Source organism: Pantherophis guttatus, chromosome 1 (genome assembly GCF_059756535.1).
Source record: "Pantherophis guttatus breed Tessera chromosome 1, ASM5975653v1, whole genome shotgun sequence".
Classification (NCBI taxonomy): domain Eukaryota; kingdom Metazoa; phylum Chordata; class Lepidosauria; order Squamata; family Colubridae; genus Pantherophis; species Pantherophis guttatus.
Window position 1 is genome coordinate 63,546,884 of NC_142063.1, and position 16,472 is coordinate 63,563,355.

At 34.5% G+C, this 16,472-nt stretch overlaps 1 protein-coding gene and 2 long non-coding RNA genes across 3 annotated transcripts in view; 2 read left to right on the forward strand and 1 right to left on the reverse strand.

The window, feature by feature from the left end:
• Positions 1 to 1,821: 1,821 nt before the first annotated feature.
• LOC117665726 (uncharacterized) lies at positions 1,822 to 9,026 on the forward strand. The gene is made up of 3 exons (XR_004591441.3): positions 1,822 to 1,980; positions 4,143 to 4,183; positions 8,955 to 9,026. It is a non-coding gene; the product is annotated as an uncharacterized LOC117665726 (long non-coding RNA).
• On the forward strand, positions 5,982 to 8,274 carry LOC117665728 (uncharacterized). The gene is made up of 2 exons (XR_004591444.2): positions 5,982 to 6,055; positions 8,192 to 8,274. It is a non-coding gene; the product is annotated as an uncharacterized LOC117665728 (long non-coding RNA).
• Positions 8,543 to 16,472, reverse strand: part of AQR (aquarius intron-binding spliceosomal factor) — a 44,658-nt gene continuing 36,728 nt past the window's right edge. The window contains exons 32-35 of the mRNA XM_034417938.3: positions 15,397 to 15,482; positions 14,714 to 14,888; positions 14,449 to 14,562; positions 8,543 to 9,036 (exon numbers count right to left, since the gene is read on the reverse strand). Coding sequence (XP_034273829.2) covers positions 8,776 to 9,036; positions 14,449 to 14,562; positions 14,714 to 14,888; positions 15,397 to 15,482 — 636 coding nt within the window. The 3' untranslated portion in view covers positions 8,543 to 8,775. The remainder of the gene's footprint in view (positions 9,037 to 14,448; positions 14,563 to 14,713; positions 14,889 to 15,396; positions 15,483 to 16,472) is intronic.

The window sequence follows — 16,472 nt, forward strand, 5'->3', positions numbered from 1 at the left end:
CCCCTTTTGTGACCTTCTGACAAGCAAAGTCAGCAGGGAACCCAGATTCACTTAACAACCGGGTAACATATCAACTGCAGTGATTCACTTAACAACTGAGGCAAGGAAGGTCGTAAATCTGGGCAAAATTCATTTAACAAATGTCTCACTGAACCACAGAAATTTTGGGCTCAATTATGGTAGTAAATTGAGGACTATCTGTACTAAGAAAAGTTTTTACTGGGAGTCACCTTTTACTTTCTTCCAACCCAGTGGAAAAATAAATGGGCATGGGAAATCCTCTATTTTCAAAGCATTTTCTGTAATAATTCTTGTCTAGAAAAGTCAGCATGCTATAGCAAGGAAGGTATCAGACCAGAAGCAGAGAAATCCAAGTTCCAATCCACCTTTAGCCACCAAGGCACAGTCACTCTTTCTTAACACAACTTACAGGCCAATAACAGAAGGATAAAATAAGGAAAGGCAGCCAGGATATTAGCCTAATAAAGGATAACCCAAGTTCCAGTTCCAAATGGGAACTCCAATGCATAGTAAGACTCAAACCAGACATAAATGTTGGTTGTACCCAATTGTAGACAACACTCATTCTTACTAGTAGAATTCAAGCCAGTGGTGGGTTGCCCCTGGTTCGCACGGGTTCTATAGAACCGGTAGTAAAACCGGCGGGAGACTCTGCCCACCGACCCCGAAGTCACCAAAATGCTTCTGCACATGCGCAGAAGCTTCTGCGCATGCGCAGAAGAGCATGCACGTGGCCCTGTTGCAAACAGGTAGTAAAGGTAAGTAGAACCCACCCCTGGTTCAAGCATTTTAGTAGGATAGAAATGAAAATAGAAGACATGAGAACACTCATCAGAACTTTTTAAACAGAAACAACCTCCTTTATGCACATGAAATGTTATAGAAGAACAATTACAGGGGGCTACAATTTTCCTCCTCTTGGGCAGCCCCTATCAAGCACAGCCTTAGGAAATTCCCTCTAGTTTATCAAATGATTTCAGGATATATATCACAATGGTACTTCCATTCTCCAAATAATAAAAGTGCTGCTGGAAGAACAGTTTTTACACCTCCCTGCAGGGATTACAGTATTCCGTATTTTACCTACAGAAATATACAGCATTTTGCAAAGGGCCCTCCTTCTGGATTCCTATCTGGGTTGTTTCATTTTCCTAAATCCTATTTCCTTAGATCGGCCTCCTGTAATCTTGTCGTTCTTTCTCTAATCCTAATTTAAGCACATAACCATTTTTGCAGGTGTACTATAGTAAAGTGGAAATCTTTGGGATCTGTGTTCAGCAAAGAATAGATGCAATTTCACGTGCACCCAGGAGGAAGTGACTTGCTTTATTTAGCTATTTTTATTCTTGCCCACCTCCAAAGCCAAACTGGACTAATGATTTGCCTGTTTGTCTCTTCTGGATTAATCTTTTAAAAGTATGCAACTGCACATAAACCAAAAAAAGCGCCAAAGTTGCGGGGCCTATCTCCATAATGCCTTTAAAAGCATTAGGAAAGGAAGTTATTAATAACAGGAGGGGTTACAAACAGGAGTGGGCTTCAAACATTTTAGCAAGGGGGTCTCTGCCCGGTTGCTGGGTGGGCGTGGCCATGGTGGGCATGGCCTAGTCAGCCTCCTGCACCACATTGGGGGGGGGGTTTCCCTCCCTGGGCTCCGGAGGCCCTCTGGAGGCCCAAAACAGGCCCATTTCCGGCCTTCCCGAATTTCCAGTAGGCCCGTTTTTTGCCCTCCTCGAGCCTCTGTGCGTGCCCTGCACTTACCTGCATCCAAAACAGGCCATGTGGGGACTCCTGGGAGGGGCAGGGTGGGCGGGGCCAGCCAGGAGTGGGATTTGGGGGTTCTCCAAACTGCACTGAATCTTAGCTAGAGGTTCTCCCGAACCCCTGTGAACCCCCAGCAGCCCATCCCTGGTTACAAATAACCAGGAATTTTAGGGAGCTTAATATGATGAGCAAATGGTAAGGAATTCACAGTTTGCACAAGGCAGCAGTAATTCCAGAAAATATTGGACCTTGCCAGATTGGTTGGGCCTCCTTTCATCACTAGTTTTGAGGGCCTGCCTCTTCACAAATCTTACTAATCTTATTACCTCAGACAACCCGCCTTCCTTCCTTCCTTCCTTCCTTCAGATGAAAGTAGAAATAGGGTGTAAACACAGATTTTAGGGTTTATTTTTTTTTAATTTTTCTATTTCTGGCCAAGTCTTGATTGTATCACATTTCTATATTCTGCTTCATTCACTTTTGTAAATTGTTTATATTTTTGTTTTAATCGTATCCAGATTTAAGAGGTGTGTGGGTGTGTTTGAGAGAGAGAGATTTGTAATCCCTGGAGTCCAATGCAAGGCTCTGATGAGGGAGCTGTACACAAAGCCCCCCACTGAAATACATGAGGCCTACATCTGAATAATCAGATCCAGGATTTAGGGTGGTTGAATTTATAGAACGGGGATTTATTTTGCTAGCTGTTAGTATATTATTGTATTTGTTTGCTTCACTCTCTTTTTGTTTGTTTTGTTCTATTAAATGTTGCTAATCATTGACCAAATTATCATTGATCAATAGAAAGAGGGGGAAGAGGGGGAAAGTTTTTACTATGCAATACAATAAACTCTCTCTCTCTCTCTCTCTCACACACACACACACACACACACACACACACCTTGTCTTTCTTTCTTTCTCTCCTTCCTCTTTTTTACTCTGCAAAACAATCCTGGGTGGAAGGTTGGGTTGAGCACCAGTGGGTGGCCCAAATTCATCAGTCGGCCTTTTGTCTGGATGTGGGTCGGAGGGAGGGGGGGAGGATGCATTCTGGCTTTCCCCATCCCTGGTTTAGCACCCTAATTCTCTTATTGGCTCCTTCTTTCTCATATGGAGGAGGCTTGCTATGAAATAGCTGCCTTTGCTCCAAATTCAGAGAAACAACTAAAATCGAATCATGAAATCCAGTCTAGAAGATGCATGTAGCCCCAGCCCAAGTGAAATAATAGTCCTCCTGGTTGGTTCTCACCTCAAAAGCTTGCCCTACAAACCCACAAGATGCTGAAAAATATCACCACAAAATGGCTAAATGTGGAGCTGAATAAAATAATAGCTCATTATTTACCCTGAGTAATAACTGTAGGCAATAATAGAACAATGCATCTTTGTTATTCAGCATACTTTTATGTTGACGTGGTTTCAAACATTAAATAAGCAAATAGGGGAAGGCAATTGGGACTGGCATTTCTTCTTTCTTTCTAAACCAATGAAAACATCTTCTTGCAGCTGTCTGGCAGTTTCTTAAGCTTAACATTTTAATCACTGCACCGTGGTTGATCTCAATTTCAATGCCAGTGAAACCATCAGTTTTTTTAAAAAAAATCCATAGAAATGGAGAGTTTAAAAAATAAACTCACTAGAATAGCTCTGCATACTTTGGGTCTTCTTGTTAATAATTCTGTAATGTACTTATCTAAAAATTATAAGCCTCTATAATAAGACTAGTCGAGGAGCTGGTTCAAAGAGCAGCTGTCATCAGCTGTCATTGCCTTCTTTTCTTGCATAATTTAAGCAAACAGGATGCCAGTGGGTGAATGCTGTAAGAGCAGGGAATCATTTAGGACACAAAAATTACTAATGAAATCTACTGTGACCTTGCAGTTGTGAAAATTGATGAAGGCATAGTATACACTGGACGTACAGTTCTATATTTTTTTTTTCCTTTCAGATTAGGATAACTGTTCATGAAATAAATGAAAGCAGCACCAAAATCTTAGAGTTATCTATTTAAACTCTCTTTATATACCAGTAAAACCCACATCAAAGATCTGATAATATTCAATGGCAAAGTTATGCAAGAAATCAGAAACTCTGATTGGGACCTTTTCACAGAACAGTATTAACAAAATTCAAAGTTAATGAGATGCACATTTATCTTCTATGTTATGTGTCTCCAGAAGTTAACTTTAGTTAAATTAGATGCCATCTCCGTGTGTATGTGTGTGCTCATATATACACATTAATAAAAAGCCTGTGATATTAAACCATGAAGGACATTCCAAGAATAGCCTTTATGAATGATACATGTGCAAATTCTACATAGTACACTGATGCATACTCTATTGATTTTCTGTTTATAGGACTAAAACAGAAAAGAACATCAAACCATGTAAAAAGAACAGTGAGTATATGTCATTGCTAAAGTAGAGATTCTAACTTTCACTCCCCTGTGGCCTTTTTGTGTGTCCAAGAGTCAATCTTGAGTGCAGTATCAGAATGAGCAGCATGTAGCATGGCTGCTAATTTGAAGTAAGCAAATAAAAACTTTGAAATAAAAGCAGAAAAGCAGAATAGAATGGAGAATAATAACCAAAGAGGAACTTCAGGACTTTCTGTTTAATCCTTACAGGACACATTCTCCCTAATGGTATAACCATGCAGTAGTTGAGCTGCTTTTCTTATAGATGTAGCCATTTATGCTTGCTAGTCTCTTCATAACTGAAAGGACTACTAGATCAAATAAATATTAATAAATATTAATTAATAATAGGCAATACAGACTTCCAACAACCAAAATAATGTCTATATGCATGGATATCACCAAATGGAGCACACAGAAATCAAATTGACTATTTTATTTATTTATTCAATTTGTATGGCTGCCCACCCCAAATTCATTACTCTGAATGGCTGATCAAAAAGACCATGCAACATATAATAATAAAAACAACACTGAACATCAGTCACCAAGAAAAAGACAACAACAGATCAACATATGGTAACTATCACACAGCTCAGCCATACAGCCAGATCCCCAAGTTCAGAGACAGAACTAAAAAAGCAGATGATCTGAATTTCTAGAAGCACAATGAAGTGGGATTAAGATTAATTACAAATAAGACAAACTAATGACAAGCAGGTTAGCCTTAGAGCGGACAGTGAAGATACTAAAATGATGGATAGTTTCTTTCTTTTAAGAACAACTATCAATATTAAAGAACTAGCTGTCAAGAAATACAGTCAAGAAAATACACTGCAGACTTGGTAGAGCAGCCATGAAGGTCTTCAAAAAAGTATTCTGTTACTGGGATCTGTCTATACCTACAAAAATCAGAATCATGCAAGCAATAGTTTTCCCTGTGATACTATATGGAAGTGAAAGCACAGTAGAGTATTGATCCTTTTGAATGAGAATACCACCAATAGCTAAGAATACAAACAAATTTAAAAAATCAACCTAAAGTTCTCATTCAAGGCAGAAATGATTGGACTCAGGTTATCATATGTGGGACATATTATACAAAGGCCTAGCTCTATGGGAAAAGTATAAGGAAAGAAACTAGGATGACTGGTCATTAGGCAGGTAGAATTTGTTACATGGCAATAGGTGCAATATTGGAAGACCTGAAGGACAAGGTATCCTGAAGAATATCTAGGTAGTCAGTAAGAAAGGACAACTATGTCATGTACATAATAAAAAATGTTTTCTGGATATAAACATCATATAAGGGGTGCGACTTTAAATCCTGAAAAGTATTTATATGTTTATATTTACTTTGTCCTGTCTGATATAAAGTAATCAGAAGCCTGGTTACACGTCAGCATTATTGTGAACTAGCAAAAAGCTTATCATTAGGCTTGTTTGAAAGCCAGTTGGATCCAGTGCATTTCTATAATAAAGTCAGGATCTGGTTTTTAATCCTTGTAAGCCACCCATAGTCATCTCTAAACAAAATGGGAAGCACACAAATCTAATAAATAAATAAATATCTAAATTTAAATGCCACATTTTCCTGAGGATGAAATGGGAACCATTCACTTACACAAGATGATAAAAGTGTTTTAAGGCCACCACTGAGTTAAACTTAGTTTTTCTTCCTATCCACTGTCTTTATTTGCACAAAGCATTGAGCGATCATCTAACTAATCACATTTTGTTGTAACAAGTTATGCAATCTTAATCTAATTTATTTGTTCAGGACTGTGTTGCACAAACTCAGAAAATTGGTGGATTTAGTCATCATGGATTAGCACATTGTGCAAGTAACCAAAGGTGCTCTTAATTTTTAAGTTTAATTTCTTGTTTATAATAATGCAATAGACACTTAGGAACTTTTAACAATGGTGGCACTGAGTTATGTGGTATTTAAAAATTGTTTATAGACTTAGCATCACGTGCCAGTATGGAATTAAAATTCAAGAATGTTTATTGCTATTAACTTTTTAAGAAGCACCCTGTGAATCAAGGGACTTTTTTGCTATTGGAACAGTACTTGAAAGTAGCACCCTGCTCCATCATCCATGCTTTTCCCTTTACTGTAATTAAACATTCCATGTTCACAGACTATCAATCTAAAAATAGATCTTTTGACAATAGAGAGATGTCAGATTTAAGCAGCAGAATGCTGAAGCGCCTCACGATGCATAACAGGACTACTGTTATTTTCTAGCCTAGGAATTTAGAGCTGATATGGGTAGGCCTTTTGGCCTTATCTTTGGTGAAGAGGGCAGTGGGAAATCATTTATTATTAGAGAGCTTTTCACCTGGAGACTGCTCAGTGTGAATATCATGTAGACAGAAATCTAATTGCTTCAATTTGGTCCAAAACCATGGACATTCTTTACATCAACTGAGAGAAAACACAAATGTGAGACATACCAAAACAGTAGCGAGAAGTCAGGCATCACCCATTCCTAAATTAAGTGAATGAATTTCTCATTTCCTAGCATATAAAACATTTCCTAGTATGTTTTATATTCCTAATAGCTCATGCCAATCTATTAGTTTGTCAAATTCTAATATAAATGCTGGTGTCCTCAGCATTAACTTCAAAATCAGCTTAGATAAGTTCCTCGGTATATCCAGTTGTTAAATATGTGTAAGTGACAGAGCCAATAGAATTAGAAATTTTATTAAAAAAAATCTGTAAGCTTGTTTATTGTACTTACTGACAATCTTATTAAAACCAATTAGCTAAAATATCCTCAAATTTGTGATTAATATATATAACAACTAGCATCTGTTTCCGCCAGTATTTGGGTTTATTTTATTAAAAGGCACAAATTAGTTAAGACACTGGAATATTTTTAGAAAATAGGTTAGAAAGCCGATGTTCTCTAGCTGAGCTGGCCACATGTTGCCAGAAGGTTTTTCTGCCATTCATCATATTATGAATGTTAGTTTATGTTATTGTATCACCATGTCTCATGGCTCTGTATAATAAAGCCTTTCTCAGAGACAAATTAAAACCTCTGACTTATTTTATTTACTATAACACTTAAGGAACAAAATTGTTTTACTTTGCTAACACAATTCTATGATTTAGAATGCTAAATAATGTTATTGTGTAAGTTAGTCAGACAACTGATTCTCATTAATAGACGAGATCTTTATCCCCTATTAATGCAGCAAAATCTTCTGTCACATCTCTATTTAGACACAAGTTTCATACACAATACTTGTTAGTAAAGCTAACAAACTTGAAATATGTAATATAACTTCAGAAATTATTATTTTTATCTATGCAGTTTAGCGATATAGTCCTGTTGACAACTTTATCACCAAATATAAATCTATAACTTTGGAACATATTTATCCTAGAGCACTGTAGTCATAGAATTATGTGCCAAAACACTTACTCTGGTAATATACCACCCATCTATTTATGACATAAGCAAGGAAAAGAGATGAAAAAGCCAGTTTAACATGCAGTTTAACTTCTATAATTAGCAAACAAATGTTTTATTTTTATAGTGGCAAAATCTAATAATAGTAATAATAGTAATAGTAATAATAATAATAATAATCTAATAATAATAACAACCTTATCCAAATAAGGTAATCCTGAGCCTTGTTTAGATCAGCATAACTCAATATCTCATAATCCTTCCCTTTCTTTAAAAAAACACTATCACTCCAGTATAGTTGAAATAATCCTAGTAAAGCTACAATTGATACTTTTAAAATGCTGTAATGTTTTATAGTTCAGTATTTATTATGTATTTATCTCCTATCTAGCTTAATTATTTATAGCATTTAGATTATTGATAATAATTTTATAGATGTTTTATACTTTTAATTTTGAAATTTCATGTTAATGTTTTTATTTTATTTTATTAACTAATTTTATACCTACTTTTATTTTGGAATGACGTTTGTTTATTTGTTTTATTTATTTATTATATTTAGAAACTGCCCATCTCCCTTACAAAAAGACTTGCTGAGGAAATATGCTGGGGTACCATCAAAATAAAAATAAGTATCTCATGATCTATTCCTGTCTTCTTTCCCAACCACGTATTTTTTTCCAGTACTGCATCAGCTGAATTTCCCAGCCAGCATGAGTCTGCGAGAGGAAATCCCAACACATTTAACCAATACCACTTTAGAGACGCTTGATCTCTTTGAGCCTATGTGTGAAAACATGAACCTCTGGTGTTTTTTAGTATTACTTCTGATATCAACTAACTATGTGATATTTTAAAAAATAGATTAAAATCTCCCAGAAGTTTTTCAATACCAAAAAAAGACTCAGAGCAATAATTTAAAAATGTTTTACTAAATACATTGGAGACACATAAAAATGTGATGCCATTGTGTCTGTTCCTTGTTTATGACCACATAAATGATTCGTTTCATATTTATAGTACAAAAAAATGAAATCTGAAGTATCATTAATATTTACAGCAGCTGATCGACTAAAGGAATGGATACATATAGTATCTATGGTCATTTTTTGCTAATTCTTTTTTTCAGACCTGAAAAGGCAATGTTCATTTATCTGCATCAAGTTCTGTTTCACTGTCTTCACTGTCACTATCTCTTCCAGGATGTTCAGGCATTTTCCGATGCGCCTCTTCTTCTTCTCTTGTCTTTGGTTTCTCATTCAAAATGTTCTCTTTTATAGTATCCCCCGACATAGCTTTGATTTCAGTTCCTGTTTCCATTTCAGATTTCTTACTCTGGATAACTTCATTTTCTTGAGGTTTGGATATTTCACTTTCTTCAACAAGTTCTGGAGGAGGTAATAAATCCTACAAAAAAAAAAGAAGATGTGTTTTGTTTAAGAACAATTTCAACATAATACAGATCTATACCAGTAAGAAAAATCTATCAATATAAACTACATTGGTTGCAAAGTCACATGAGGATTCTGACAAATAACTCCATATGACTTGTCTAAATTTATTGAATCTATTGGAGTGGGCATCTATAACAAACTTAAATGAAATAAATAATTTTTAATTTATGTAATATCCATAACAGATAATTCTTTTATTTGCAGTTTTATATGTGAGAGACATTACATAGCTTTCTATAGGTTTAAGTTGATTCCACAGAATTTTTGAATGCTCTAAGATTAAAGCAAGCAAGCATTTGAATATGGTGAAATTTTGTGAATTATTATATGCTACTTAATTAAACCAGTTTTTGCTATTGCTGCATTCTGAAGAAGAGAATTGCTATTTGTGGGAAAAAAACCTAATATTTAACTAGATCCTAATAGAAAGGAGTAAAAATTCCATTAAAATTTTAATATATCTGTTGACTCAAGATGAAAACAGGCTAATTTCATTAAATAATACTATGAATATTTCTCCAGTCTTATTTTTCTGATATAAAGCCATGGGAATAGAGGATATGCCCATCTCCAAAAATATTCTTCGTCATAGTTCCAAGTGGAGTTCTTTTTTTTTTTTTTTATTGAAAAGTTTTACAAAAAGTTTACATATTTCCCCCCCCCTTCCCCTACCTCAACCTCCCCCCTCCCCCCCTCAGAACAAATTACAGGGTATAAACTTCAACAATCATAATCAATCCTAATCTAAACAATTATGACATTTCACATCTCTTGTTTCTTCAATTCCCTAATTACCCGCCTAGCTTTATTACTTAAAGACACACTAAATATCTATATAATCATTCATAACCTATCTGCAATTTCTTATTCCGATATTTATTTTGAATATAATCTATCCACCTTCTCCAGTCTCTTAAATATCTTTCATTTGAATGATCCTTCAGGTACGCCGAGATTTTTGCCATTTCCGCTAGATTTATAACTTTCATTGTCCACTCTTGGATTGTAGGTAAACCTTGCTTCTTCCAATATTGTGCCACCAACAGTCTTACTGCAGTTATTAAATTCAAAATCAATTTAGTCTCTATAACTGTACAATCCGTAACTATACCCAAAAGAAACAGCTGTGGTGTAAATTTCAACCTCTTTTTAAGAATATTTTGTAAAATCCACCAGATTTTAATCCAAAACGCTTTAACCTTTTTACATGTCCACCAAATGTGAAAATAAGTAGCATCCTCACAATTACATCTCCAACATTTTGGTTGTACATTCGGATACATACGAGATAACTTTTTTGGATCTAGATGCCATCTATAAAACATTTTATAAAAGTTCTCCCTTAAATTTTGCGCTTTGGTAAATTTCACATTTGTTACCCATATTTTCTCCCACGTTTCCATCATTATTGGCTGTTCAAAATTCTGCGCCCATTTTATCATACAGTCCTTAACTAGCTCTGTTTCCGAGTCCATCTCTATCAGTATATTATACAATCTTTTTATATGCATTGGGCTTTGATCTCTAATTTGTTTAATTAAATTTTCGTCACTTTGTATAACACCAGTTTTCTGGTCTTTTCTCCATCTGGCTTGTAACTGTACATATTGAAACCATGTTTGAATTATTTTCTCCTCTTTCAACACATTCACAGATTTTAATTTTAATATACCTCCCTCCATAATGAGAATATCTTTATACGTAATTACATCCTGTCTACATTCTATACTCGTATTCTCTATTGCGTGCCTGGGTGCTGTCCATATAGGTATTTTTTCATTTAACTTATATTGATATTTCTTCCAGACACGCAATAAAGCATTTCTCAGTATATGACTCTTAAATGCTCTGTCCACCCTTTTTTCATACACTAAATAAGCATGCCAACCATAGACCAGATCATACCCTTCAATATTCAATATCCTTCCATTTGTTAAATTAATCCAATCACTAATTGCTGATAAAACAGCTGCTTCATAGTACAATTTTAAATTTGGCATTTTCAGTCCTCCTCTTTCTCGTATGTCCTGCATTATTTTCAATTTTATCCTTGGTTTCTTACCTTGCCATACGAACTTATTAATACCTTTCTGCCACTCTTCCAGGTTGGCATCCTTTTTTAGTATTGGTATCATTTGAAAGAGGAACAAAAACCTAGGCAACACATTCATTTTTATAACTGCTATTCTACCCAACAAGGACAATTGTAGTTTTTTCCAATTATCCATTTCAACTTGTATTTTATGCCATATCAATTCATAATTATACTTATACAATTTACCATTAGAAGATGCAATATAAACTCCTAAATACTTGACTTTTTTAACTATTTCACATCCCGTTACCCTTTGTAACTCCTCTTTTTGATTAGCTGTCATATTTTTAACTATCATCTTTGTTTTTCCAATGTTTATCTTAAACCCAGATACTTGACCATACTGTTTTATTATATCAATCAAAACCTTTGCTGATTCCACTGGATGAGTTAAGGTCATAACCAAATCATCTGCGAATGCCCGTATCTTATATTCATAATCTCTAACTTTGATTCCCTTTATCCCATCTGCATTACGTATTTTATTTAACAGCAACTCCAAAATTAATATAAATAATAATGGCGATAAGGGACATCCCTGCCTCGTGCCTTTTTCAATTTTAAAAGTTTCTGTCAAACTGCCATTAATAATTATCTGAGCTGTCTGTTCCTGATATATTGCTTTTATGGACTGCATAAAGCAATTCCCAAATTGCATCCTATTGACCACTCTCAATAAAAATTGCCAATCTAATCGATCAAAAGCTTTTTCCGCATCCAGAAATATAAGCACCGCAGGGATTTGGTTATTCCTTTCCAAATGTTCCAATATGTCAACAATTTGTCTTACATTATTTTTCATTTGTCTACCTTGTATAAAACCAGTTTGGTCAGCATGAATCGTCTTCTGCATTACTAGCATTAACCTATTTGCCAATATCTTAGCAAATATTTTATAATCTGTATTCAATAAGGATATAGGTCTATAATTTTTGGGTTGTGTCAAATCTTGATCTTCTTTTGGAATTAACGAAATAAAAGCTGTTTTCCATGAAGGTGGTACCCCTTCACCCAGCTGAATTCTATTGAATAATTCTTTAAGAGGTAAAACCATCTCCAATTGTAAATATTTATAGTACACAGCTGTTAATCCATCCGTACCAGGAGCCTTACCAGTTTTTAACTGTTTAATTGTTGAGAGGATCTCCTCCTCTGTTATTAATTGGTTTAACCGTTGTTCCTCTGTAACTATTGGAATATTCTGTCTATCCAGATATGTCTCTACCTCTGCACCTTGTATTTTGTCTGCAGTATACAATCTTGCATAAAATTCTAAAAATGCCTTTTTAATCATATTTTGGTGATACAGCTCTCTACCTTTATACTCTATTTTCTCTATGGTACGAGATTTTTGTTTTTTCCTCAGCATGTATGCCAACCATCTACCTGGTTTATTTGCATTACAAAAAGTATTATGTTTAGCATATTGTAGATTGGTTGCCACTTGGTCTGAAAGCATCATATTAAATTGCCCACGTAATAAAGTGATCTCTTCTTTAATTTTCTTATCCCCTGGGTTATCAATTAACACCCTTTCTTTTTTCTTAATCTCTTCTTCTAATTCCCTCCTTTTCTCCACTTGTTTACGCCTATAAGCATTATTCATATTTATCAGAACTCCTCTCATATATGCTTTACTAGCATCCCATACCATATCCATAGATGTTCCCTTGTTCATATTAAAAACAAAAAATTCCTTCATTAGTTTTTTACATTCTATTACATTTTTCTCATATCTGAAAAGGTTTTCATTTAACCGCCAAGATCTCCTAACTCTTTCCCCACACTCCAGTTCCATCCAAACTGGGCTGTAATCAGTTAAAATTCTGGGACAAATCTGGAGTTCTTGTTTACATTCGAATTTAAAAATGGGATTAAGACAATTTACTATATATTTAACTGATGCTTCTAACAGCCATATATAATTTTGATGCTGTATGCTGGAAGAATAGTACTCAGAAATTATTAAATGGCTATATCTGGGTTCCATGCTATGTGATAAAAAAATGATATTTTTGGTAGACTAATTACAGACATTCAGAAAATCTAAGCCTCAAATTAGGGATTCCTTTGTATTTGGCTAAATATATATTTTTATCTGCCGGATACAAACTAAGATTCCTTCTGTGATGCAGCTGGTACTTCTATCCATATACGATTAGCGTCATTCAGTTCTTTTTGTAAGAAAGCTAACATGAAGTTAAAAATAACATTTTAATAGTGCAGTTGAAAATGCACTTCCAATACTTCCAAGTCTGTGTGAATGAGCTATGTACAAACATGTTTAGCTAGTTGCAAGTAGTATAAAGAGCAAGATTTCATGAGCTTCCCTTCACATTAATTGGTCACAGGAGTTCCCAGTCATATTAATAAATCTACTCTAGTGGGTGCCAAACAATTTTCTACAAATAATTACTTCATAAAAAGACATCACACTGTTATTTTTTCCCTTCCATATCAAAATTCTGTCTGTTATTTGCTTGTTTTTAATTGCTTGTTTCAGAACAAATGGATGTAGTATACATTGTCAATTTTTATTTACACGTACCTTAAGTGAACAGCTAATCTATAAATGTTATACTTCCCATGCAAAAGCTGTTTTCAGAAGTTAATTGAACTATGGTTTATCAACATGTAAATGAACTTAATTTATAGACCTGGCTTCTTCTCTCAAGTTGTACTACAGGTATGAGGTGAATTTAGGATACTTTTAATTAACTGGACTGCCATGTTTAAATCCATTGAATTGATTAATCTTATTTTGAGCTGATATTCCTTCTTCTGTACTGATTTTGGTGTCTGCCAATATCACTGTTGTTACAGAAGATTAAAAAAATTTCTCTTTGTCAACTTTCTGTATGTTAAATATAATTTTATAATCCCTAGCAAAAATCAGCCACAAGTTTTGTCTGACTCACTGTATATATCATTTTCTCTGTCCCCTATCCTCCAAATTGATAGAATTACCATGTTTCCCCAAAAATAAGACCCTGTCTTATATTTTTTTGAACTCTGAAATAAGCGCTTGGCCTTATTGCTATGCGCTCAAAAGCCCAATTGGGTTTATTATCAGGGGATGTCTTATTTTGGGGGAAACAGGGTAGTTCATACTGTTTACAAAGTTACCTAGAGCATAAAAGACTTATAAAAATAAAATCAACCAAGTCAACTAATTTTTAACTATGTTCATTTGTTATCAGAAAGTATTAACAACGTTTTCACTCAGAGCTTTTAAATTAAACATGTTTTTCTCAACTTTTATTTCTTTACCTGTCGGTGGTGTTGTGTGCTTTGGATCATATGCATATACATGTTGTAGACAAAATTAGCCATCTGAGGCATATTCTTTATAATATGAACTTGATGAGATGGATGTTTTCCATTCTGAGGAAGGAAAGAAAATGATAGAAAAGTTTGGAACTAAAACAACAAACAACCACTTCTTAAATAAGATAAAAGAACGAATACAATATAAATGATAGATATATTTTTAACCATTTAACCATTAAACAGAATTCAAGGTAGCTTGTTGTACCTGACGAGCAGTTGGAAAATACTCTTCAGGGACTATATACAGTTGAAGAGGACGAGCAGTAAGCTGGCTGAAGGCTGGAGTCAGCTCAAAGCAGTTCTGGAATAGTGACACTCTTGCAAATATATACAGACCAAGCCTGGCTCTTGACATAGCAACCACCAAACGCCGCACATCCCTTCAGGAAGGAAAAATTAAACAGCTCTACTATTTAAACCCAACAATGATATTTAGTTTTTCACTTGAACACTAATACGATCATACAAACAACCCTCCTGAAAATTAAAGCAGGAAACTTATTTCCTTTGAATGTGAAAATTAATACAAATTAAATTAATGCCCATTTTTCCTTTAAAACTGAAGATAACAGTTCTGGTACATACATCTGTGTTAGAAACTTTAATCAGCAATAAATATGTTTAAAAACATTCATTTCATAATTAGTCTTTAAAATTGGAGTTAATGTTGCACTTATGGAATATGTTAAATATAAGTATGGACAAGACAGAAAACAGGTAAGATGTCCTATTTCAGTGGCTCATTGATAGATAAAATGGGATTCAATTGAGTTTTTACTCATAAATAGTCCGTTTTACTCATAAATACTCCAAACCTCTACTAGTACATACTCCACTTATGGTAGGATTGCACTGTTGTTCTCTGTACAGAGATATATTATTGCTTACCTCAAGTGTCCAACTGCTTTTGTTCGCACAAGTGAAAGGATGATGTAATCATTTTGCTGACCTTGAAACCTGTCCACAGTTGTCACCTAGCAAAAAATAAATAAATAGAGTAAGTTAATTAATTGCTCCCCACACACAATTAAATAAACCAGTCTATGGAGTTAATGGTATCAAAAGAAAACTACTGTAGGAGGAATGGCAGAACCTCAGGGTGGAGTTAAAAGAAAGATTAATTTAGAATCCCTACGCAGCCACAAGCGAAAGTAGTCCAATCTTCCTTGATTTCTGTTAACCCATATCTAACCCCAAGCAAGTGCTAACTTTTAGTTGAGAAAATTCCTGTGCATAGGCATGATTAATTGGACCTTCACACATGGACCTGACTTTTTTTATGCCTGACAACTATTGCTTTATTAAGACTAGCTAACAGCTGTAAACATATCATTTTTATTACAAGTATATACTTTTTAATCTAAGCACTCCCTCACTCTGTAATGTATCATATGATCCCACACTGAGGGTGAGTGCAACTCCCTTGGATCGTATGGGCCACTTTCTTTGTTCCATTCCATTACAGTTTCTGTCAAATTTGCTGTCCCATATTCTTTATTTATTTTGCTTCATATTTTTTTTTAAAAAAATGATTTTTCATGTGAGCCATTCATCACAGTCATTTGGCATACAAATAAAATCATCTTTTCCCAGGAGAGTCGGGGGTCAGTTTCCATCTGTTCTTTATTTTGCAGTGACCATAATTGCCTTCATGGTTTTCACTAACTGAGAACTAATTCTCACATTCTTATTAAGGATTTAATTACTGTTTTTCAACAAATTGGTAAAAATATTTACTTTTAAAATGGAAGTCTATGCTTTTGGTAACACAAAACTGAACAAAATTTTTGTATACACAACTAATATGCCATAATAAATATTTATTGCTTCATGCAGTTGGCCAATTAGAAGGCTAAATTAAAAGTAGTTAAATAGGAAAGACAGGAAATAGGGAAACATATGAATGACTTCTATTTTACAAAGTATGCAGTTCAGAAGCAATATTCAATATGATGAATGCATTC